Genomic DNA, 23,570 nt, shown 5'->3' on the forward strand with positions numbered 1-23,570 from the left:
TATGTTGGTGTTTGTTTCATCTTAGTATATTTTATTTTGTCATGTTTGTTGTTACTTCTTAGAAGCCTGTTCTTTTCTAATGAAAGACAAAAAGGGAAGAGATGCGGGTGTGAGAGGAAGTGAGCAGAAAGAAGACATAGACTGTATGAGAAAAGAATTTATGTTTAATAAGAGGCAAAACCAAGAAAAAATGAATTTAACTTGTGAGATATCACCTAATTATTCATGACATTTTAAGTACAATTATCATATATGTACAACAAATAAATTACAGTCTGTTGAGCTTTTAAAAAATGTATTTTAATCTCATTCCAAACAGAAATTTCTAGATACAAATACATCTCATTCAATTTACTGTTTTACATTCTGAAACTTAAAATATTATAAGGATTCAATATTTTCATCTTTTATAACCTCAATATATTATATATTTAATATATAATATATATACAATACATACACGTAGTCAGCAGGATTACAAAGTAATTCTCAAATTTGATCAGTATTGATAAATATTTTTAGATTAAACATAACTATTTAGAATCAAATAAAAATAAAATACAGCAGGCCCAAAACTAACAGTGAGACTGCTGATGTTCATATGGGCAATCATTTAAAAAGAACTTTCACGCTGGGTGGCATTCACTTTAAAACAATATTCCTGCTACTCTCAAGTAGCAGTACTTGTAGACAAGAGGTGATTTATATCTCCATTCAATTTCAAATGACTGTGCAGCTTTTCTCACTGTAATATACAGTAGCTGTCTCTTCCTTTCTGTTGGATTTTTTTTGAGGACTAATACATTACCAACAGAAGTAACTTTAGTTCTTTTCCTTCCCTCGAGCATGGCTCAGTTTGAAGATTGCTCTGTAGGCAGCAACTACGAGGAATAACAGTACCACAACACCAGGAAACACAGTCAGTAACTGGAGTCCTAGGAGAAGCCTTTAAGACTGTTGGAGATTTGCAACTGTAAACCAAGGTAATCAGAAGGATTACCCCTGCAGATAGATAGCCCTCTCACATTAGTTCTCACAATGAGTTACAATTCCAATGCCACAGTGTAACAGTGTAACAACCTGTCTTGTGAGTTTTAAATATTACACTAATTCACCCTGAGAGTACAGAGGAAGCATTCAAAACAAAACACTCCAAGAATTTTTTTCTCCGTTCTATTTGCATTCTTCTTTTGTCAACCCTTCAAGGGCACAGATATTTGAATTTAAAGTGTGACTTGGATATCCGTTTTTGACTGAAATTCATGCCACTGTCAGATACTGATGATAGAAAAGCCCAAAAAGGCTTGTAGAAAAGAGGCAAGCAGCAATCCACCATGTCAAAAATGACAGAAGTCCTCGAAAAAGGAGAGGCGTGAAGATGTTTTTTAAGCTGCTCAGTGCCACTGTGATTTGTGTAACAGTTACCTTCATCTTCCCATCAGGTGATGGTAGTTCAGGGTAAACCAAATTGGAGTGGAGATTATTATCCACTGGCAAGGGAGAGACAGCTTCTGGATAAATACCCCAGGAATGATTACCTAGAATATTCAGGACACAAAACTTGGTAAGTAAATGATTCTAAGGATCAAACAAAACAAAACAAAAAACAGAAGAAAAAAAAAAAACTCCCCACCCATATTACAAAGTTTAAAGTGAACCATTTTATGTTGAAAATAAAGTAATAATTTTGCTATTTGTTAAAGTAATAAAATTAACTGAATCATAATATAGCATGGTTTAAGTAAAAATATATTAAAAAACCAAGTATGACAGGCTCTTAATTCAGTGCAGTGAAGTCTGGCAATCCATAAGCTATGAGTCAACCACCTTCGCTGACGGCACAGACTCACTCACTTCCTAGAAACCCTTTCTGCCTCTACAGCATCACACCAAATGTCTTTCTGAGAAACCACATATGATGTCAATGTGAGAAACTGTAATGGCTTTTTTTTAGGTTTCATCCTAAGCTTTTTTACCTTACACAGGATGTGAGTCACACACTGTGAGCTGCCTGCCCCTTACAGTACACAGGTCTGAAGGCACACTTAGGATCTGTTCCCTGGTATGAGGGAGCCTATTCAGACCATACTTAATAGTTTCTTGGGGCTTCTAACTCCACACTATGGAAGGCTGCCTGGGCTAAGAAGAAGGAAACAGGGTAACCACGGGTACTACCACACAAGGAGAGTTGACAGTCCCAGATCACACTTTCACCCTGAAAATCCTTCATCCTTCCAACATAAGTTACCTGAAGTCGAACTGTCTATAAAATCTGCCACCTAGCTAAGTTTACAAAGACTTTGTAATAACTGAAATGTTAGGCCCTAACAAACCTTTAATTCGCCTGCTTATAACACTCAAGTCTAAAACCAGTGCTTAGCCACATTCTTTGAGAACTCTGGAATTAACCTTAAATGAAAACCCTTTAAACATAAAATAATAAAACTGCATATACCCAGGTTTCTAAATTCAAGACGTCTCTAGAAAAGACTTCCCTGGTTTCCTCCTAAAGCTACAACAAGCAGCGGCCATGTCATTAGGTGAACATCCACACTGGTGATCTACAGCGAAGGGTGTGTCTCGGGTGCCCTGGCACGCAGGCATGCCTACCTAGTGTTTTCAGAAGCAGAGTCATGTGAAGCAGCATCACCAGAGGTGCCACATACTGCAGGGCAATGACACACAGGTAATAAAAGACTCGTGCCACCTGTAACCAACAACAGCCAACAAGTTATGAGCGAATCAACTGGTCCCAAAATTGTCATGCTGCAATGCTTATGACATTAACTAATCCTTTCGTGAGAAAAAAGGTGAACTATTATTAAGTCTACATTTCATTATGTATGTACCCTAACTTCAACTAGGCTCAACCTAAAGATGAAGATTTTAGAATCTGAAAATACTATAAAATTGAAAAAAAAAATCTCAAAAGTAAAAAATTACTAAAGTCTCTATGAGAGCAACTTACACACCACAGTAAACAGCCATAACAGGCAGATGTGAACATGAACTCTAGAAATAATAAAACACTAAATCGTCATTCCATATGAACTATTTGAGGTCAACGTTTGATTAACACAAAAATATATAAAATATAGATGGAAAACAGGGGCCAACATTCTAGTAAACCTAAAAAGAAAACATATCCGACTCCAGGCTCACTGTAATGGTGACACATTACTCACACTCATCTTCTTGGACGTCTCCTCTAAGTACTTAGAATTTGCATGGACATACATGGAGAAGGCTTAGAGGCACTGCATTCCCCCAGTCTGCAAATCATAAGGTCTGAGAACACACTGTAAAACCTTTCAGGTTAGATGGCTTCCTATTCAGCAAAAGGGCCATGCCACAGCCTCATAGCAACTAACAGTGTAGACACATAAGCCCCTTTCAGCAGCACAATTGGATAAAGGTGTCCGACAAATGACGGCTTATGTCCACCTCACTTGTCTACAGGGAAGATATTATGAGATGGCATATTTCAATTAAGGGTCCAAATTATTCTCCATAAAATGGCTTCTGTCATTATTTTTTCATTTTGACTATTACAAAACTTGCCATTTTCTGTAGCTCAACTGTACTTATTCGGCCTGCTTCTTTCTTCATTTGATCCACGCATTTCTGGGCCAAATTTAAATATGCTTGCAGGTGACTTCTCATCATGGCCAACCGCAAAACACATAGCAGGATTATTAACCAGAGTCGGAGAGTATCGAATGTAGCTTCTGTCATTCTAGAGATGAGAAAGGTGACACGGTGCTCTCAGGGATCACAATGTATTAGCATGGGAGTCATGCTACTTACTGCTCACCATGCCCAACTCAGGAAATCCATACTTACCCAGACTGAACCGGACAGCCAGAACCAAAGAATTCCACACTGCCAATAACATACGCAATGGTTTCACTTGTACAAAATAAGCAATCATATAAATGCATGATGAAAGTGTAAGTCACACAAGAGCCCGCTTACTATCTATGTCTAGGACAAAATGAGAGCTATATAACAAAGTCAGTGAGTCTGAATGCTCACAGATGATTGAGTCCAAAAGGATAAGTAATCACAAGTGGAACTAATCAAGTCAATGGCTCACCTACACTTCGCTATAGTTTTACATGTTTATATATTTATTTAGTTGGAGAGATTTCAGTCTGCTCTGTTTCTAATTAGGACCACTGAAAACTGAGAAAAAAAATTTCTCACAGATTAGAAACTTCCTTAATTAATCTGTCATGTTCTAAGTGGTGCCTCAACAATAAGTTTAAGATTTTAGCATAGCTTTGTAGCTCAAGACAGCAGGGACTGGGGGAAACAGGGACAGGTGCTCTCTGGGAAACAGTCCACGAATCAATGACACTGTCCCAGAAAAATATTAGTAGAATGTGATCCATGAAAGACACCTAATATTGAGAGTGTCCAACAACCCCTCATCATGCTCACATACAACCACCATGTACATGCACATACCCCCATTGTGGTGATCTGAACAGGTGTGACACCCCCCCCCCCCCCCCAGGCTCATGTTTGAATGCTTGACCCATTGGGAGTGGTACTATCAGAAAGTGTAGCCTGTGAATGTGTCCTTTCTTTTGAACAAAACATGTCACTGTTGGGACAGTCTTTGAGGTTTCTGATGCTCAAGAAAAACCCAGTGTGATATGTAATCTCCGGGTGCTGCCTGCAGATGATAATGAACTAAACCTCTGAAATTGTAAGTCAGGCCCAATAAAATGTGTTCCTTTCTAAGAGTTGCCTTAGTCATGGTGTCCTTTCACAGCAATGAAAGCCTAGCTGAGACACCCCTACACACAGTTTTCCCCTTTGTGTGCTCTATTCATTCTACCATAGACTTCAGGGTGCGTCTTAACTCCAGCTCTTACTTGGGAAATCAGTGTGTGGAATTGCACCAAGCATCATAGAGTTATGACATCAAATCACCCACAAGGTACTCCTTTTTCAAACAGAAACCAGTTCTTACAAAATAACAATAAAACTTTTAAGGATTAAGGAGACATCAAAAAGTCTATCTTCATTACCAAAATACTTTAAGCTTTTCCAAGCAGTCTAGCTTTTGAAAAGATGTTATAAGAGTGTTGCCGTGCCTGGCTTTTCATAGGTTCTGGGAACCCAGACTCAGGTCTCTGTGCTTGACCAGCTGTCAACTTTACCAAATGAACCATCTCCTAGCCTGAAACAATTAAAAAAAAAGCCTAAAACAATTCACAATAGGCCTTCCCTACACCTGTTCCATTACTCCATCACCCTCTGTCACCAGCAGCTGCCTGGGACATGAACTACAGGCCTACCCATACCGGTGCTAGGGCACATCGTGCTGTTGAATAAGAAAGTCAAAGGAAAGACAGAGAAGACATGAAAACGTGATTTTGTCTGAGCGTTTTCTGAACTGAAGGTCAGAAATGGGAATGAGACAAAAACTTTAAAATTCATAGTGTTTTGTTTCCCTTTTCAAGGTTATAACGGTACAGATTTAAATTCCAATGCAAAGGCACTGTTGGCTAGAAAACATAAACATATAACATTTTTAACAATACATTTCCACTAGAAAAAGTGAGTCAAATGAGTCAGTCAAAGACAGTAGCAATAGAGAGATGTAAGGGTTTGTGTAGCCTTGATGCTGTCATTCCAAGTGACCTGTCTAGAAATCTGTTCCCTGGAGTGTGGAACAAGGGCTGACTGGTAACACAGCAAAGATGGCTATTCATAGCTATGGAGGAGAACAGCAAAAAATTACTAGAATAAACTAGAAAATGACTGGCTCATTTTACAAGTTCAGGATCTGGAATCAGCTACTAATTAAGTATCAAAGTTAGCTGGGGCTACAATAAGACCTACTCTCAATCAATCAATCAATCAATCAATCAATCAATCAATCAGAGAGAATGGCAAGAACGAATTATTCCCAAATTCCAAAGTAATAATGGTCTTTAGGATATCGTCTGGTTTTCCTTTCTGGCTATAAACACACAAAGGCTGCATGTAGTCACATTTTACTTTTTCGATACTGTACCAGAATATAAGCACACATTTAAGCACATTTCCAAACAGACAACAGCATATTCACTCTTACTTCTGACTACAAGCACTATTTCATATACTTAGTACTTTATGTGACAGAAAAAAAAAACAAATCACTCTCTTCTTGTCCAACAGACAGTCATTATTTCATCATCTAGCACATGGATGCTTGACTTCAAATACATTTTGTTTTGAGACAGGGTTTCTCTGTGTATTCTGGCTGTCCTGGAATTTGCGTTATGGACCAGGCTGGCTTCAAAGTCAAGACATTCACCTGCCTCTGCCATCCATGTGCTGGGGTTAAAGGTGTGCTCTGCCACTGGCCAGCCAAAGAGATTTTAAACTAAATTATTAATTTACAACTAAAACAGAGGAAGATGGAGAATATTTACGCTATAATTTTGATTAACTGTTTATGAAATAGAGAAGAAGCAAAGATTAAAAAAAAAAAGGAGAGAAAAGTTACGAGACTACCCTAAGGATGTTGTATATAAACAAACTGGATAATGGATTTTGGTACTGCTACATTTGGAGGAGGTGGGGGCATGGAGAAATGAGAATTTCACTATGCTACCCAGCCTGACCTTAAGCTCCTCATCTTTAGGCCTCATGACTTTAGACCCATGACTGGGATCATTAGATGTGCGTCCCCAGGTCTGTCTCCCACAAAATGGTTGAATAATATACCATTAGTCAACTACTTAACTTTTGAATGTGCCAAGGAGAACAGTAACTATGAACAATTACTACACAGAAGACTAAGAAAAATGCTGACAATCACTGACACAGCATAACTGCTTTCTGACAAATGCTAGTTTCCTTGTTTTTCCTAATTTTACTTGTAATACGTCAAATTAAAGTTATTATTAAGGTTTAGTTGGTTTAGTTACATGGAGGATAGACACTACTTCAGTGAATACTTCCCTAGTTCAAAAGGATTAAGTAAAAAGAAGAAGGTCATGGTCATCACTGGTTCTACTCTCCAAGGCAATCAAGTATATACTATATACGACACAGAGCGTGCTGTGCAACCAGTGACTTGTCAGACTTCTCCATTTTAATTCTGATGACACAACAGTGAAAAGAAAATCATTAAGCACATTTCAAAGGGCTGCCTTATACATGATCTTTCACTGAATTCTATCAAGAACCCCGTGAGGTAGATATCACTTCCTTTTCCAGATGGGGAAACAGAGACGATACAGTCAAATAATCTGCTTCAAGTGACAGTCTCAGTGAGGAGCCAGGCTAGAGTGTGACACAGCGGTCTGAACCTTTCTAGACCTGTAACAGAATCCCACAACATGTAACTAGCACACAGAGAGCAGTTATTAATGCCTGTCAATAATCTGCTTCTGTATTCCCTTGACATATTATTCTGCTAAAACATAGCTGTGTAATTGGTGATATATAAACAAGTAAGAATAATAAGTTTAAGACATCACTTTTAATTTTCCTAAATATGTTGTAGAAAAAATTTCTCACTTGTTAGATGGCAATTGCAGTACTTAGTGTATAAAATCTCTAATTTATTTGAAAAACATTTTATCTAAAAGCCATGCATGAAACAAAAGGAAATGTTAAAAATTTCCATGGATAAGGAAATAAATACCATTTTAGTTTTCATTGGCATTACTTTCCCTCTGTTTCACAGTAGAACAATAATAAAAACACTATAGAAGGATCTAAATAAGCAAAATGGCAGATGATAATTGGACATCTGGAGATAAGTCTCAGGGTGTATATAGGCTAGTATTAGTGTAGAGTAACAACTGTTAGTATTCTTTCCAAAAAAAAGGGTCAAAATAGGTTATATAATGGGCTGCAGCTTCAAGTTCAAACCTTATCTTTAGCACTTACACTAATATTAAAGTACCTCAACTTATCATAAAACAGAAAAAAACCTTTAGAAGAAGTGTGACATGTCTTCAATTCTAATATTCAGGAGGCAGAGCCAGGCAAATCTCTTATGAGTTCAAGACCAGACTGATCCACACAGTTGAGTTCCAGGATAGTCTGGACTACATACTGAGACTCTGTCTCAAAAAGTGAATAAACCTACCTACTATTAAGAAAAACAACTTTGATGTATAATGAAACAAAACATAAGACTCAAGTGCCCATACTTACAAAGGGACACTTTCTTTACCCAATGGTGGGTTCATGATGTAGTCTTTGGTGATTGGTTTCACCCAGAGCAGAACCATAAATAAAGGTGCCAAGAAGTTGATGTGAAGTAATGTTCTGAAAGTATACAAGAAATACACATTAAGATCTAGAAACAAAATGTGCAAGGATAACTCAGGTGTGACATTTCTAATCATTTACTGTTAACCAGAATTCTTCAGACCTGAGTGGTCATCTTGTGGTTCAGGTGTGAAGATGGAGACCTAGAGAGTCCAGTGGCAGTCCCTTAACTCCAGGGCTCAATAGATGGTGTTTTAATGATTATCTAATTCCAGTGATCCCAAGGGATGTGTGTGTGTGTGTGTAAGTCATATGAAAATTTTCAACACATTTAAACCAAACACTTACTTATCATCCACAAATAAATGACAGTGATTAGAAAAGTCATCATATTAGAAGGCAAGTGGCAAATGAAATACAACTTACAACTGAGCAACCTTGCAATATGCAATGATCATTTATAATGATAAAATTATATTACCAAAATTACAAATGACTCAAGATTTATATTTCTTGGACTATTATAAACACAGATGAAATTAAATTATCATATGCAAATAAACATAATTTACTTTTTCCCCCTATTTTTAGTTCTATGGAACAGACCTTGTTACACAGCCTAGCCTGGCCTTCGTGTAACTCTCAGCCTCACAAAAGCTGGAACTGTAGACATGAGCCACATACCCAGCCTGAGTTCACTCTGGACAAGGCTACATTCCTAATGCAGGAAGGGGCTGTCAGGATTGAGCTGCAACCTCTCTGTTAACTAGTATCTAAATCTGTATCCTACAGATACACATGGCTTACCAAAATGTTTCTCTCTGGACAAAAGAAAAGTCACACTATTGTATTACAACACACTGCTTTCATTATCAACCACAAAGGGGGCTTAACTATAGGTTTTAAAATACACAGACTTTTAAATATTACTCCATAGACAAATGGTAGGGACAGGTCTGGAGGACACAGGGACAGTGTGGACAGTGAGGAACAGTAAGTCCTGAGAAGAAGAGTGGTACAAGCTACAGTGCTCTGCCACAGGGGTGCAGCCCTGCCCGCCCGCCTGCTGCCCCTTTGCCACTCAGGATGCCCACAACAGAACTAGCGTGCCCACACTGCTACAGCACAACAGGGTGAGTGCTGGGCCACAGTAGGAGGCTGCAATAAACTGGAAATACACAAAATCCCAAAGTCTCAAGAGGAAAACCCTTAAAATGAAGCCACATTTTACTGAAGATAGATGTGTCACCCTCTCTCCAACCATCACTAAGTGCTTTATGTTTTATAATGTGATTCTTTCATCCCACGGTCTTGGTAAACCATGGAGGGCAGGGAAGAAAGAGCAGTATTAGGTATGCAGTGTTGCTAGGGAACACTCCAGTACCGAGGAGCAGCCCACAGCGGTTTCAGTAGCTTGTGAAGGGCTCCCCTCCACCCACCCTTTTCAGCTTATTTAAATCCTAACACTGGGGTTAGTGGACTGCAGTGTGTGTGTAGAGAGGAGGGGGAACCAGATTTTGTCTAAAAAGAAGCCTTTAGAGAGCTGGGTGGTGGGAACGGCAGGACACAGTGAAGAGCATGCTGAATAAAAGAAAAGAAGTGGGGGAAGAAGCAGGGGTGCAGCGGGCGGGCGCTAGGAACCAGTAAACACCTAAACAAGGACAAAGCAGAGTCAAGAGAAAAGTGAAAATTGAAGAACCTAGGTAAAGATGAGAATGTAAAGAGAGGAACTGGCGTCCTGAAGTGTCCTACGGAACACTGACTTTAGAATCCTCCTGGAGGAGCTTAGGGACTATACATATGTATATAAAAATGGAGTATTCTCAAGCAAGACTTGCACAGAGGCAAGATGAGATCCTGGATATAAACAAAAGTATATACAACCTCACCTTTCTGATAAGATGTCTCTATTGATAAATAAAATCCCAATCAACCAAATAAACTAAGACCCCCAAATAGCCACAGAAAACAGCAACGGCTTCAGAACCATGAGTAGAGGTTTAAAGTTTTCTCCCTTTCAGAACCAAACTAAGATCTGGTGGTTAAACTAACTTGATATAGGATGTTGCACAGTATTTACAATCTTGAAATAAAATAGTGAATTACTTTAAGTCTAAAATGTAGATCAACAACTTCAAAACCTTTTTACAAATGTGACTCAGGCTTAAAATTATTTGTCATAAAATATTAAAATATCTGAATATAAACACATAAATTTTAGGTATTTTAAATTAAGTTTTTAATAAGGAAAATTTCATGAGATTTTCAGTTTGAATATAGAGACCAAAATATAAATCTCTGAATTGAAAAGAATTAACATAGCTGGGCAATGGTAGCGCACGCCTTTAATCCCAGCACTTGGGAGGCAGAGGCAGGTAGATTTCTAGCCTGGTCTACAGAGTGAGTTCCAGGACAGCCAGGGCTACACAGAGAAAACCTGTCTCGGAAAAAAAAAAAAACCAAAACCAAAAAACAAACAAACAAAAAAACAAACCAAACAACCCCCCCCACCCAAAACATAAACCTTAACATTTTACATACAGGTAAAAATGAGTAACAACGAATGTCTTTTTAACACATGCTTGAAATTTCAAACAGAAACTACTTATAGCTGATAGGAAGTGGTGTGACATCAAATATTTATTAATATTAATTTTAAAATAATTTTATGTTATTACAATAATATACCTTAATTAAGATGGAAAACATATATTTATCTGCATGTGCTTATGTACATTTTCCGCTTACTGTGTAATTTTTTCTGTTGCCAAATTCAGGGCATCCAGATGCATTTGAGCCAGCCGTAATCCAGGAAATGTCAAAAATGCCCCAATGAGTGAGCAGAAAACAGCCAGGAAAAATTTGAAAGTAAGTTTTGAGACAGGACCCCTAAAAATAAAGTTTAAAAAATACTTATAAATTTTTTGAAAACTTACTAAGAATCATTTTTTCTATCCAGGTAATTTACAAATCATAATAATGTCAGTACATCAAAGTATGTACCACATATATACATATTGATCTTATTTTTAACAGATCAGGGTGAACTATAAAGTACACCAACAGCCAACAATCCAAGCTACACATTAGTGGCATATGGCTCGGATAGAAGTTAGCGTCATCTTTGGAGACAGCAGGATTGTAAGAGCAAAACCAGCTAAGAATCTGATGGAAAGTCTAACTTCAGTGACGATACAAAGCATGAGCAGGCGTTCCCAGAGGTGATGGCCCAGGGCAGGCAGTGGAGGTTAGGGGTAAGCCCCTGTGTGTCTGCATGCACTGGCCCCGGGGTGGATCCCAATACCAGAATGAGGGATGGAGAGAAGTGAGAGTTCTAGCATAAGGGAATTATTTTTACTGATGAAAATCAACTAGTTAAAGTAAAAACTGCTTTAAGAATGAAAAATGTTAAGTGTAAATAATGGTCAAGTTGTCAAAAACTTACTGAGATTCTAAACCCTGCTTTTCAAGAAACTGCATTGCACTGTCTGAAAAATTTGTAAATCCTGTAAGAATGAAAAAGAGATTATTGTCATCATAGGGTGAAATATACTCTTAGAAAACAGAGCTCTTATATTCTAATGACTAACTTCTTTCTGTGTGTTAATAAGTATGCAATGATGCAGTAAAAATCGGTTATTAGCGAGACCAGTCTCTAAGATATCCCTTTGATACTTGTACATTCCATGAGTGCAGAAAATTTGAATTAATTCCTTAGCATTACAGAAACTTATTAAACCTTAAGAAAAAACTAAGGGTGTAATATTTTGGGGATAAGGTTAATAAAACCTTATAAAATAGCAACAACAAAGATCTCATTGAAGATCAGCAAAGGTTAATTAGAACATAAGCCAACTCTACTTTTAAATGTTTATCTGACTAAAACTTAAGTACTGAAATAAAAATTATATAACTAAAATTGATTTTTTAAAGTTGTATAAAACTTTTACCTGTTTCAAGTCCAAACTCCAGGTAGTTCTCTGTTACTATCAAAACTGCCATTGCTTTAACGAAGAAAAAAAATCCAAAGGTGACACAAACTGACCTTTCACCTCCATCTTCTACTTTAAAATAGTGTGTAGTTAATGAAAATAGAACTTTGCTGCAAAAGGAAAAGTTCAGGAAAAACCACAAATAACTTGTGGGAGCTATGCACAGCCATCTTTACATGAGGCAAATGCCAAAAGAATACAGAGTATTCGCTTTGATTCTATCCAGTTTCTGTCAGAGGTCCTTGGGAAGTGAAAACTAATGAAAATCTTAATGAAAATAGAACACAAAGAGAAAATCTAATATGAGTTTATATTTTTAAATTAAGGAAAAGTCTGTAAAAATTAAACTGTAATTACATAACTTATTTCTTATATATATGACTAAATTTAATGGAGGTAACGACAGAATCTAAGAAGACAGGCTCAGGACAACAGCAGCTTAAAAAGGAGTGGCAGAGATTTTAGGTTGCTACTCTTCTTGGGCACACTTATCAAGCATTTATATCTATTACTTTGATTTATAATGAAATACATAGTATAATACCACTGAAGTCATTTGTAACCACTAAACTAAAAAATTTAAAAATTGCTTATAGCTGCTGGTGTTATATGAAAACTATTTAGAACGACCATTCATGAGGGTTAAACAAAGACAATTCCACCTGAATTCCAAAACAATCAAAGTGTCAACATGCCCACCTTGAAAATAAAACAAAAGCCGACATGTTACCCGAGCCTGGCATAACACACATTTACTCCTTTCATTAGGATCAAGTCTAATCTAACGCCAACCTAGCAGCTGCCTCACGCTCCTTGAAAGGATAAACCAAATACACAACATAATGCAGCCAGTAAGCAAACCTAGACATAAGCAACTTTGGTGTGAAGGCCAGGTTAAGCACTGGAAAAACCAGCTGTCTTTTAGTATTAGTCACCTCAAAACACACCAAGGCTAACAAAGCCCATGTCAGAAGTTAGGCAAAAGCCTGGAAGTCTTGCAGTCAGATTAGAGAGGAGGCTAAGTAACCCTACCCAGGCCTCACAACCCAGAGCCTGGACACGCAGCACGCAGTACTCCCCTGTCCACCTCCACCAGCTACACTAGAGTCAGTGGCACTCAGGGGCAAAGGATGGAGCTTTTCAAACTAGTTAAGCATTCTTGCGTTATTTTTCAAAAGGAGCATGCTCTGTTTTATTTTATTTAATCCATCGATTAATGAATAAATACTGTGAGGGTCTCAGCCTAGGGCCTTAAGCTTCCTAGGAAAGAGCTTGACCACAGACGTATGTACACCCTGTTCAATAATTTCTATAGCAAAGAATAAATTTTCATGTCTTCTGAACCTGGAAAGCCGGCAATCTCTTCGAAGTACAGAGAGAGTTTAAGAAGCAGGACCGTCACGTACTCATCAGAGCAGGACTTTGTGGCACTGTGACGCTTCATTCTCTAAAATCCCTACGACTGCTCTTAAGTCTTACCTGCACCTGCTAGTCAGTCTTTCTCCTGCTTTTTAGTAACACCTACTCAATCATTTATAAGCCTCTCTGAGTATACTGTGGCACTGTTGAACTGGTATGATGCTGTGCTATTAAGTTTAAGCAAATTATCAAATTTATTTGATGTTAATTTAAATTCAAATGATTCAGAGGTTTGTCAAAAGCATCATTCCCATGTTACTTTAAGAAAGATGATTTTTAAATTTTGTCTTCCATGAAATCATTACACATAACAAAATATTATTCTTCTCAACTTTTATACAAAAAGAGATTTTGCTAATTATGCTTTCAACTACAGAGACTCTTCAATACCAGGTTTTTGATAAAGCTGTAAAGGAACCAAATTATCTTATATTTACCTCAAAACTAAAGTAAGTCAGTCAGTCAGTCTCTCTCTGTCTTTGTCTGTCTCTGCCCCCCCGCCCCCCGGGGGTGTGGGGGTGTGGGGTGCGTATTCACATCATTTAAACCTTGCCTGGTATAGAACCCTAGCCAACCACCTGGGACTGGTGAAGTCACGAATCTTAGAAGTATATCTATTACATCCTACTTTACTAGACCAGCATAATTCTTAACTACATTCTAAAACTTATTCTAAAACAAACATGTTTATTTTGTTTCATCTTTTATTGAGACATGGTTTCTCTGTGCAGAGCCCTGTATGTTTTGGAACTTGCTCTGCATATCAGTCTCCTCTCAAACTTAGAGATCCACCTGTCTCTGCTTCCTGAGTGCCTGAATTAAAGGCATGCACCACTACCACCCAGCTAAAACATACTCTTGTAATATCTAGGTAAGTACAGCTTCTTTCTACAACAAATAAAGACTATCACAGAAAACAACAGACACAATGCAGCAATCACCAGACCATGGGGAACTCAGAACCAACTGATCTATCTACCACACAACTCCTGCTACCTAAGGCTCAGAGAACGTTGGGGGGGGGGGATTATAAAAACCAGAGGACCAAGAAGTCTACAGTATCTCCTATAAGTGACTGGCTAAAAACACCTGAATCATGACAATATCAATAGTCATACTAATGTGAAAGGGGAAAAATAAACCTCACAGGGTCCAACCCCTAGACAAAAGCCTAGCAGCCATTAAGAGCGCTGAGAGAGGGAGAAGGGCGGGTTATGCAGCTCTGCATCCCTCTCTCCCCTGCCACGCACACACACCAATAAGAAGCAAAGGAAAAAAGGCTGCCATGTTGAGACTGAGTGAGGAGGGACACAGAAAGCACTGAAGGAAGGAAGGGGACCAGTGATGTAATTATATGCTAATTTACTGTAATTTTTTAAAAAGACTATGTACATTGAGAGACTATGACCCTGACCTGAATCAAGTCTCCAGCCAATTTCAGCAAAGCAGCAATAGTTTGCCATAAATGTAAGTCATCATGCAGTGAAGATCAAAACACAGAAATAACACCACCTTAATAGAAAACTTTGATAAAATCCAGAATTCCTTCATGATAGAAATCATAAAAAGCTTGTGACAGAGGAAGTGTACATCGACATACTAAAAGCTATATATAACAATCCAATCTATCATACTGAATGAAGAAAACCCCAAGCACATTCACACTAAGATCTGGAATAAAATAAAGATGTCCACTCTTTTCATTGTTATACAATACAGTTTGAAGTCTTCCCTAGACCAATAGGACAAGAGAAAGAAATAAATGGGATATGAATAGGAAAGAACAAAGTATCCTTTTTTGCAGAAGATATGATTATGTAAGAGTTCCTAAAGACTCTACCAAAAAAACTTTTAGAGATGATACTTTCTGTAAAGTGCAAAGACACAAACACACAAAAACCAAGAGAGCTGTCTTATATACCAATGACAAACACACCAAAAAGGGAATCTTATTTACAACAGCTATAATAAAATAAAATTAAAAATGCCTAGGAATAAAACTGAACCAAGGAAATAAAGGGACTCTACAATAAAAACTTTCCAACAGAGAACAAAGAAATTAAGGAACATACTAGAAGACTGAAGAGTTCCCACACTCATGGATAGGACAACTAAGCCTATGAAAATGGCCATCCTACCAATAGCAACCTTCAGAGTCAATGCAATTCCAATTAAAAATACACGGTCTCTTTACAGATACAGAAAACCACAAAACCACTGCCAAGCATTTCTGGGCAAAAAGTAGGATAGCTAAGATAGTCCTGAGCCAAAAGATGTTTGGGAGGTACCACCATACTTGATTTCAAATTATACTATAGTAATAAACATAGTATGGCACTGGTACGAAAACTGGTACCCTTGATAGGATAGAACTGAGAACCCAAATATAAGTTCATGTCACTACAATTATACAACTTTTGGCAAAGTTGTCAAATAATAAATTGTATCTCATCAAATGATGCAGGGAAACCTGGATATTAACATGTAAATAAGACTAGTTGCACAAAACTCAACTACAAAAGGATCATGAGACACTTGAACGTAATCCTGATAATATAAAACCAGGAGGGGAAAATGTACTGTGCATGCTTCAACTTATAAGGGCAGGCAAGAAGCTGGCAAGCAAGACTCCAGTACCTCAGGAAATAAAAACAATTGACAAATGGTATCCTACAAAACTCAAAGGCTTCTGTACAGCAAAGCAAACTGAAATAAGTAATAGGCCCATATTTACCAGCTATGTATTCATCAGGGATTCATGTCCAAAATATACCAAAAACTCAAAAACTAAAGATTAAGAAAATCAAGAATCCAACTAAAATATGTGCTATGGAATGGAACTGAAAATTCTCATACAAAGAGCCAGGAGGTACCTTAAAAAGTGTTCATCTGCATCACTGCCCACCAGGGAAATGTGATCAAAACTCTTTAAAGATTCCATGTAACCCCAATCGAAATAGCCATCTCCAGTAATAAAAATGACAGCAAATGCAGGCATGGATATGGCAAAAGGGAAATCGTACATACTGTTGGTGGAGTGTAAACTAGTGGAATCAGTTCTGAATAAAACTGCTTAAGGCCCATCTCTACTACTACGGAGCCACATTCACCTTCCACCTCAGAGATACTCATACAGCCATGCTCACAGCTCTTCTATTCACAAGGGGAAGAAAATCAGACAGCCAAGATATCCCAACAGATGAATACATAAGAATCTGCACGTACAATGCGGTCGCGTTTTGTTCAGGAACAAAGAACAACAAAATAAAGAAATGGACAGGACCGAGAAATTGGTATTTCAGGGCCCAAACTCCCTCTTATGTTTGTATCCTAGGGACAAACTTTTGTTTTGTGTATTTAACTTGGAAGACAAGTTGAAGCCAGGAAATTAAAAGGAAGATATGTGGAGGTACGTTAAAGGGGAGAGCAAACTAGATTATAGGTCAAAAGAAAGTAGAAAGCTGGAACATTGAGGGTGGGGAGGTTTACGCAGGAGGAGGCACCGTATGGGGAAGCAATGGAAGCCGAGGAGGCCCCATGAGACACAGGAGGAGCCTGCGGTGGGCTTAGCGAATCAAATGCAGGTCTGCATAGGAGAATGGGGGAGAGGAAAGGGAAGAGCAAGCAGCTTAATCAAAACCAAGGCTGTAGGAAAAGGACTAAGGAAAATGACGAGTTCAGCAAGCGCATTCAGAACCGGGGCTGGAACAGAAGGACCCCACATAGATCGACAATGCCATCCCCAGAAGACAAGCTATTAAATAAGTCAAAGAGCAAGGCATGGGATGCCCCATAAGTTATTAGTTAGAGAAGCCCAAGAGATTAAAACGATCACAGGCTACTACTGTCACTGCACTTGGTTGTGCATCATAGGCACAGGTAAAATCATATTGATGAAGACACTACATACTTGGGCTACAGGACATAAATCAATCTCATACCAAACAGGAAACTTCCTGATAACTAACCTTCATAGTGCTAGAAAGAGATCATGTTCCTACGTAAACTAAATTTCATATAAAATGAAATTTGTTCAACCATGGAGAGATGATATACTTATTTTTGTGACTATTATTAAAAATGCTAGTATTTTTTCCCCTATTCAAATAATTAAGTTTCCCACTTTTACTTTTCTTGGTGGAAAACCAACTAAGACAATTACATTTTTCATTCTATACTACAAAACAAAGAGACAAACAGAACCTTAAAAATAATATTAAATTTCTATTACACATTTTCATTTAAAGCTAAAGTATAATAAGCACATTTACTCTTGTGATCTATGTAGCAAAATCTTTCCAGATAATTATTCCAACTTAATAGTATAAAAAGTTTGTAACATTAAAGTTTTATCATATTCTCCTAGATGTGCAGGCTTAATTATTACTTAGGAAGAATAAAGGAACATAAAATTCATCTAGACATTAGAAAAAAGTATCATACATGCTTTAAAGTACATTACAAAATAGCCTTATAGCAAGCCGGGGTCAATCTAACCAGATAATAGAGAAAAATACCAATCAAAGGTATATAAAAAAGCATAAAGCTGGGCTTTATTTTAAAAAACAGAAATGGCCAAGGTTCTAGATTCTAATAAAACAAAAGACCACCCTTGAATTTTTAACTGCAGAAAAAAAAATCACTTCCAAGATAAAAGGAGTATATCAAACTAGTTATTAATCAGTAGACAGAAATTGGGGACTATTTTTCAGCTGCCATCCTTTATTCTGGGGTTCTGACCAGAAGTCTTAGTAGTTTGAAAAGACTGATGTCACAAAAGGCCTCAGAACGTTAGAAACAAGCCTGGGGCTGGCAGACTGGCCAGTTCAAAGTCTGTTAAGACATTTGTTGCCAAGCTTGGCAACCTAGAGTGTGATCTCCAAGAAGCAACATGGGTGGTGGAGAGAAATGACTTCTTCATGTTGTCCCGACCTTCACATGTGTATATGTGCATGCATATACGCGCACACACACAAGACAAGCTTAGACATGTTTGTTACACGGAGCTCTCAAGTTCATGTTGGTGCCTTAGCCAAATCAGTAACTGGTCCTTTTTGACTAGACCTGACATCTAAAGCAAACTACTTCAGAGTTCCAGCTTCCATATTAATTTAAAGCAACATATTTGTATGCAGGAAGAATATAGTAATTATACATACACACACACACACACACACACACACACACACACACACACATACACACAGTAGTAATTCTTGTAACCTTTTAAGGGATTTGGAAGCAGCTAGGAACTGACTTGCCCTACTTTGCTATGGCTATTTCCCACAGCAAATAAGATAGCATATACCTTTGCATGTCTACAAATAAAACTGCCTCAACTGGAAAGCCTTAGCACTTATTTTCATTTAAACTATGTACAACTTGGTCTTATAAATATTTGCATGTCTATAATCATAGCAAATTAAAAACTCCAGCTAGGTATAAAGATATGCAAAATGCCTTTTGAATCTTACACATTTAACACTGTAATACAGTATGGAAATGTGCCTGATGTTTTACTTCTATCTCAGGATCAGGCTTTTGCTATGATGATTTTACCTTTCTGTTTTTCATTTATTCGTATTGAGACTAAAATGCTTCATAATCATAAGATCACAGACGTTTTCCTAGGACTCTAAGACATCGAATGGAGCAAAGGCAGAGCAGCTGCCCTGTGCTGCGAGGTCTCCACTGTGGTTGCCTTACACGGCGTACTGCACGGCATAAATAGGACAGAAACAAAGACTGGTCACTGATGATGCGCAGAGCTACACACCAATGGGGAGGGAGTCGGTGTTGGTTTACAGTGACTTTAGAGTACACTGGTGACAAGAGGTGGCACACTTCCCAGCTCCAACATTTAATTTTAGTATCATGCATTCAAAGTGCCAGTCTCCTCCTTTTAGGACTCTCAGGACTACAGAAAACATTTCTGCTGTCCAATGTAAGTACATCAACATAAATACACCAAGGAAAGAAACAAATGATTATGGAAATAAAACAACTGGCTTATATAACGTTATCACTGAACTGATTAAGTTAAATGTTTCTAATTTGAGAACTACTTTAACCAAGAATATTTCATTAGTAACAACTGCTGAGAATATCTAAGTCAATCAATGTATATGTGCTTGGAATTCTGCCGAGACCATCTAATTCATAAGTAGAGACATACAATAAGGAGATGAAGAGATGCCAGACAGAAGTCACCGTTAGTAGATTTGGTTCATAGAGTTAAAGATGAGAGAGCAGTTAAAGCTAGGAACAGCACGGGCTGTCTGCAGTCTTCGTTGGTGTTAATAGAGGTATTCGGCATTTAATTGTGTCTCGTGAATGGGGAGGGAGCCGGTGACACTCACACACCCAGTTCTATATACTATTCTCCTAAAGAAAATGGCCTGGATTGTATGTAAACTCTACTGTCTTCTGTAGTCTCTACTGTGAACACACAGCAAACCCCGATACTCCTGTGGGGGAGCTGGTATTGTGTGGAACCCTTTATGAGAACACCACTTACATGGAGTAGAGCGAGTTTACTGCTAAGGACTGTGTAAGATTGCTGCCATCAATGAAGCAATGTGAAATAAAAGGAAATATGACAGAAAATATGTGAGTAGCTAGTTACACGTGTATGTTTATTTCTTTAGTAACATATGAATAGCTATACTACATAAAATAATCTACATAGGAAGTATATCCATTTGCACATATGTATAAACTATAACTAAAGCAGAAAGAGAAGCATTCTATAAGGAATATTTATCACTAATAAAAATACACAAAATGTAATAAGACAGAATTTCATAGGAGCTAAAAAATAAAGAACTCATGAACATTTTAAACTGTAGTAAAAGTCTAAGCAAGAAACATAAAAAAAGTTGAGAAAGTTAAGAAAATTTCCTAAAAAACCTAAAATTATAATAACTACACATATGAAACACAGACAATTCCAGATGCTGATGTAGGGGACTACTTCCTCAGCAATAAGCTTCGTCAAAATGTTCAAATGAAGACTAACTCACCAGATAAATAATTACAAGAAACCTTCTTAGAACTCACGAACATGAATTTTCAAAACAGGTGATTTTACAAGAGTAAGATCCTCCTTAAGGTATAGAATCTAACTTTTGTTAATATAAAGGGTAAAATAACAGGAAAATTTCAGAATACCAATAATAATTTAAAAAAATCAGAAAATAGTAAAAATGAAAAGTTCCAGAGAGGTCGTACTTGGGGGTTGGGGAGGGACGGGGAGGGTGCACAACATGAGAGATAATAGGGCATTCAGTTCTTCAACACTTCAAAATTATAAAGAAATACTGGTTCTGAATTTTCTCCTTAGTCAAAATATCAACTGATTAAGAAAATAGCTTGATGCACACCAAACTTCAAAAACTACTTTCTAAAGATATCACGCACGAGTTCATGCTTTCAAACAGAATGAGCCAAGGCACCTAAAAGGGACACAGGGATTTTTAGGAGGACAGCAGAGAATAGTGCTCCAGGACAAGTCTCTGCAAAGGCTGGTGAAGACTTGCTAATGGCCGAGCAGGAGAAAGTGCTGGGTGACAAGGCTGAGTGAGCTCTGTCTCACATCAGCACGGAGGAGAAAGCGCACTCCTGCCAGCCCTCCTCTGGTTTCCCAACATGCGCACATATAACGTAACACATTAAAAGATACAAAGGTGATAAAGCAATGAGGGTTTCAGAAGGACAGTTCTATGGCAAACAAGATGGAAATGATGTACTGATCTACTGACGAGTCACCACTCTGGGAAAGCTTACTTTCCATGAAAAAAAAAAACATTATTGAAGGAAGGCAGTAAAATATGTTTTGCTACAAACAAGATTTTCATAGGTAGCACAGTAAACCTGAGTGAAGCTTAATACAATGTTATCTGTATTGGAGGGTCTGGAAGAGGAGAAGGGAAAATTAGAATATCTATGTCTCAGAATCACGGAGTAAGCATGCACCTGGAAGGAAATCCTACATTATTCCCAGTACAAGCACAGAGCCTGTGACAGAGGTGAAGATGTCTGGTAGCCTTTCTGATATCTACATGGATAAAACAAGAAATGGAATGAAGTTCTATCTTTTTCTACATTTACCTTTCAGAACTATCTTATTTTGAAATTTTAGGAAGTTACAAGAAGAATGTTTATTGCATGTGATCAAGTTACACTGTATATATGTGTGTATATATATATAAAAGAAATTGTCAAAGAAGAAAATTAACATATCCTAAAAATTCTTTAAGGATTCAACAAAGGAACATTCTCTAACAATCAACAAATCTTTTCAAAGTTAAACACAAGGTCTAATGGTATTAAGATAAAAAAAAAAGCAAGTTCACAATGTTAATGATGGTTTGAAGGATACATTGCAAAAGACAAAACCAGGAGGCACCAGACCAAGCTGATATTCATCTCCTGTGTAGGCTTCATGAAGCTGTAATAGACTTCAGTTACTAAATACACAATGGTAGCAGCCACCGTGAAGTCCACCAGCCACTGGTATTCTGGAAAGTAATGCAGTGCTGAAAAAGAAAAGGCCAAGACAAGTTGCAGTTAAATTTTAAGCTAACGAGGATAAATCCATGTAACATGAAGTATGTTAGACTCCATTCTATTTGCAGACTTGAACTGTAAATTTTATGATTTAAAATGCATCAAATTTAGCATTTAAAACCAAATTTTGACAACTTGTAAATTAAATAATGAAAATAAGTCCGAACATCTCTTTAGGTACTTCTCCACCATTCGATATTCCTCAGTTGAAAATTCTTTGTTTAGCGCTGGACCCCATTTTTTAAATAGGGCCATTTTATCTCTGGAGTCTAACTTCTTGAGTTTTTTGTATATATTGTATATTAGCCCTCTATCTGATGTAGGGCTGGTAAAGATCTTTTCCCAATTTGTTGGTTGCCGTTTTGTCCTTTTGACAGTGTCCTTTGCCTTACAGAAACTTTGTAATTTTATGAGCTCCCATTTGTCAAGTCTTGATCTCAGAGCATAAGCTATTGGTGTTCTACTTAGGAAATTTTCCCCTGTGCCCATGTCCTCAACGGTTTTCCCCACTTTCTTTTCTATTAGTTTCAGTGTGTCTGGTTTTATGTGGAGGTCCTTGATCCACTTAGACTTGAGCTTTGTACAAGGAGATAAGAATGCATAGATTTTCATTCTTCTTCATGCTAACAGCCAGTTGAACCAGCACCATTTGATGAAAAGGTTATCTTTTTTTCCATTGAATGGTTTTAGCTCCTTTGTCAAAGATCAAGTGTCCATAGGTGTGTCATCAGGGAAATGCAAATCAAAACAACTCTGAGATTTCACCTCATACCAGTCAGAATGGCTAAGATCAAAAACTCAGGAGACATCAGGTGCTGGTGAGGATGTGGTGAAAAAGGAACACTCCTCCACTGCTGGTGTGATTGTAAACTGGTACAACCATTCTGGAAGTCAGTTTGGCAGTTCCTTAGAAAATTGGGTATAACACTACCGGAGGACCCTGCTATACCACTCCTGGCATAGACCCTGAGGATTCTCTAGCATGTAATAAGGACACATGCTCCACTATGTTCATAGCAGCCTTCTTTATAACAGCCAGACGCTGGAAAGAACCCAGATGTCCCTCAACAGAGAAATGGATACAGAAAATGTGGTACATTTACACAATGGAATACTACTCAGCAAATTCATCTGGAAAATATCATCTTGAGTGAAGTAACCCAATCACAAAAGAACACACATGATATGCACTCATATTATTAGCCCAGAAGCTTGGATACAATTAGCCCAGATACAATTCACAGATCAATTGAAGCTCAAGAAGAAGGAAGAACAAAGTATGGATGCTCTGGTTCTTCTTAGAAGGGAGAGCAAAATACCCACAGGAGGAGAGATACAAAGTGTGGAGCAAAGTCTGAGGCCAAG

The 23,570-nt window shown here is 37.7% G+C and overlaps 1 protein-coding gene across 2 annotated transcripts in view; it reads right to left on the reverse strand.

The window, feature by feature from the left end:
- Positions 1–278: 278 nt before the first annotated feature.
- Positions 279–23,570, reverse strand: part of Tmem161b (transmembrane protein 161B) — a 78,795-nt gene continuing 55,503 nt past the window's right edge. For both annotated transcript variants that reach the window (XM_052159718.1, XM_052159719.1), the window contains 8 exons: positions 22,018–22,174; positions 12,177–12,328; positions 11,672–11,732; positions 10,975–11,115; positions 8,170–8,283; positions 3,562–3,736; positions 2,611–2,707; positions 279–1,538 (listed from right to left, as the gene is read on the reverse strand). In XM_052159718.1, coding sequence (XP_052015678.1) covers positions 1,261–1,538; positions 2,611–2,707; positions 3,562–3,736; positions 8,170–8,283; positions 10,975–11,115; positions 11,672–11,732; positions 12,177–12,328; positions 22,018–22,174 — 1,175 coding nt within the window. In that variant the 3' untranslated portion in view covers positions 279–1,260. The remainder of the gene's footprint in view (positions 1,539–2,610; positions 2,708–3,561; positions 3,737–8,169; positions 8,284–10,974; positions 11,116–11,671; positions 11,733–12,176; positions 12,329–22,017; positions 22,175–23,570) is intronic.

Source organism: Apodemus sylvaticus, chromosome 16 (genome assembly GCF_947179515.1).
Source record: "Apodemus sylvaticus chromosome 16, mApoSyl1.1, whole genome shotgun sequence".
NCBI lineage: Eukaryota > Metazoa > Chordata > Mammalia > Rodentia > Muridae > Apodemus > Apodemus sylvaticus.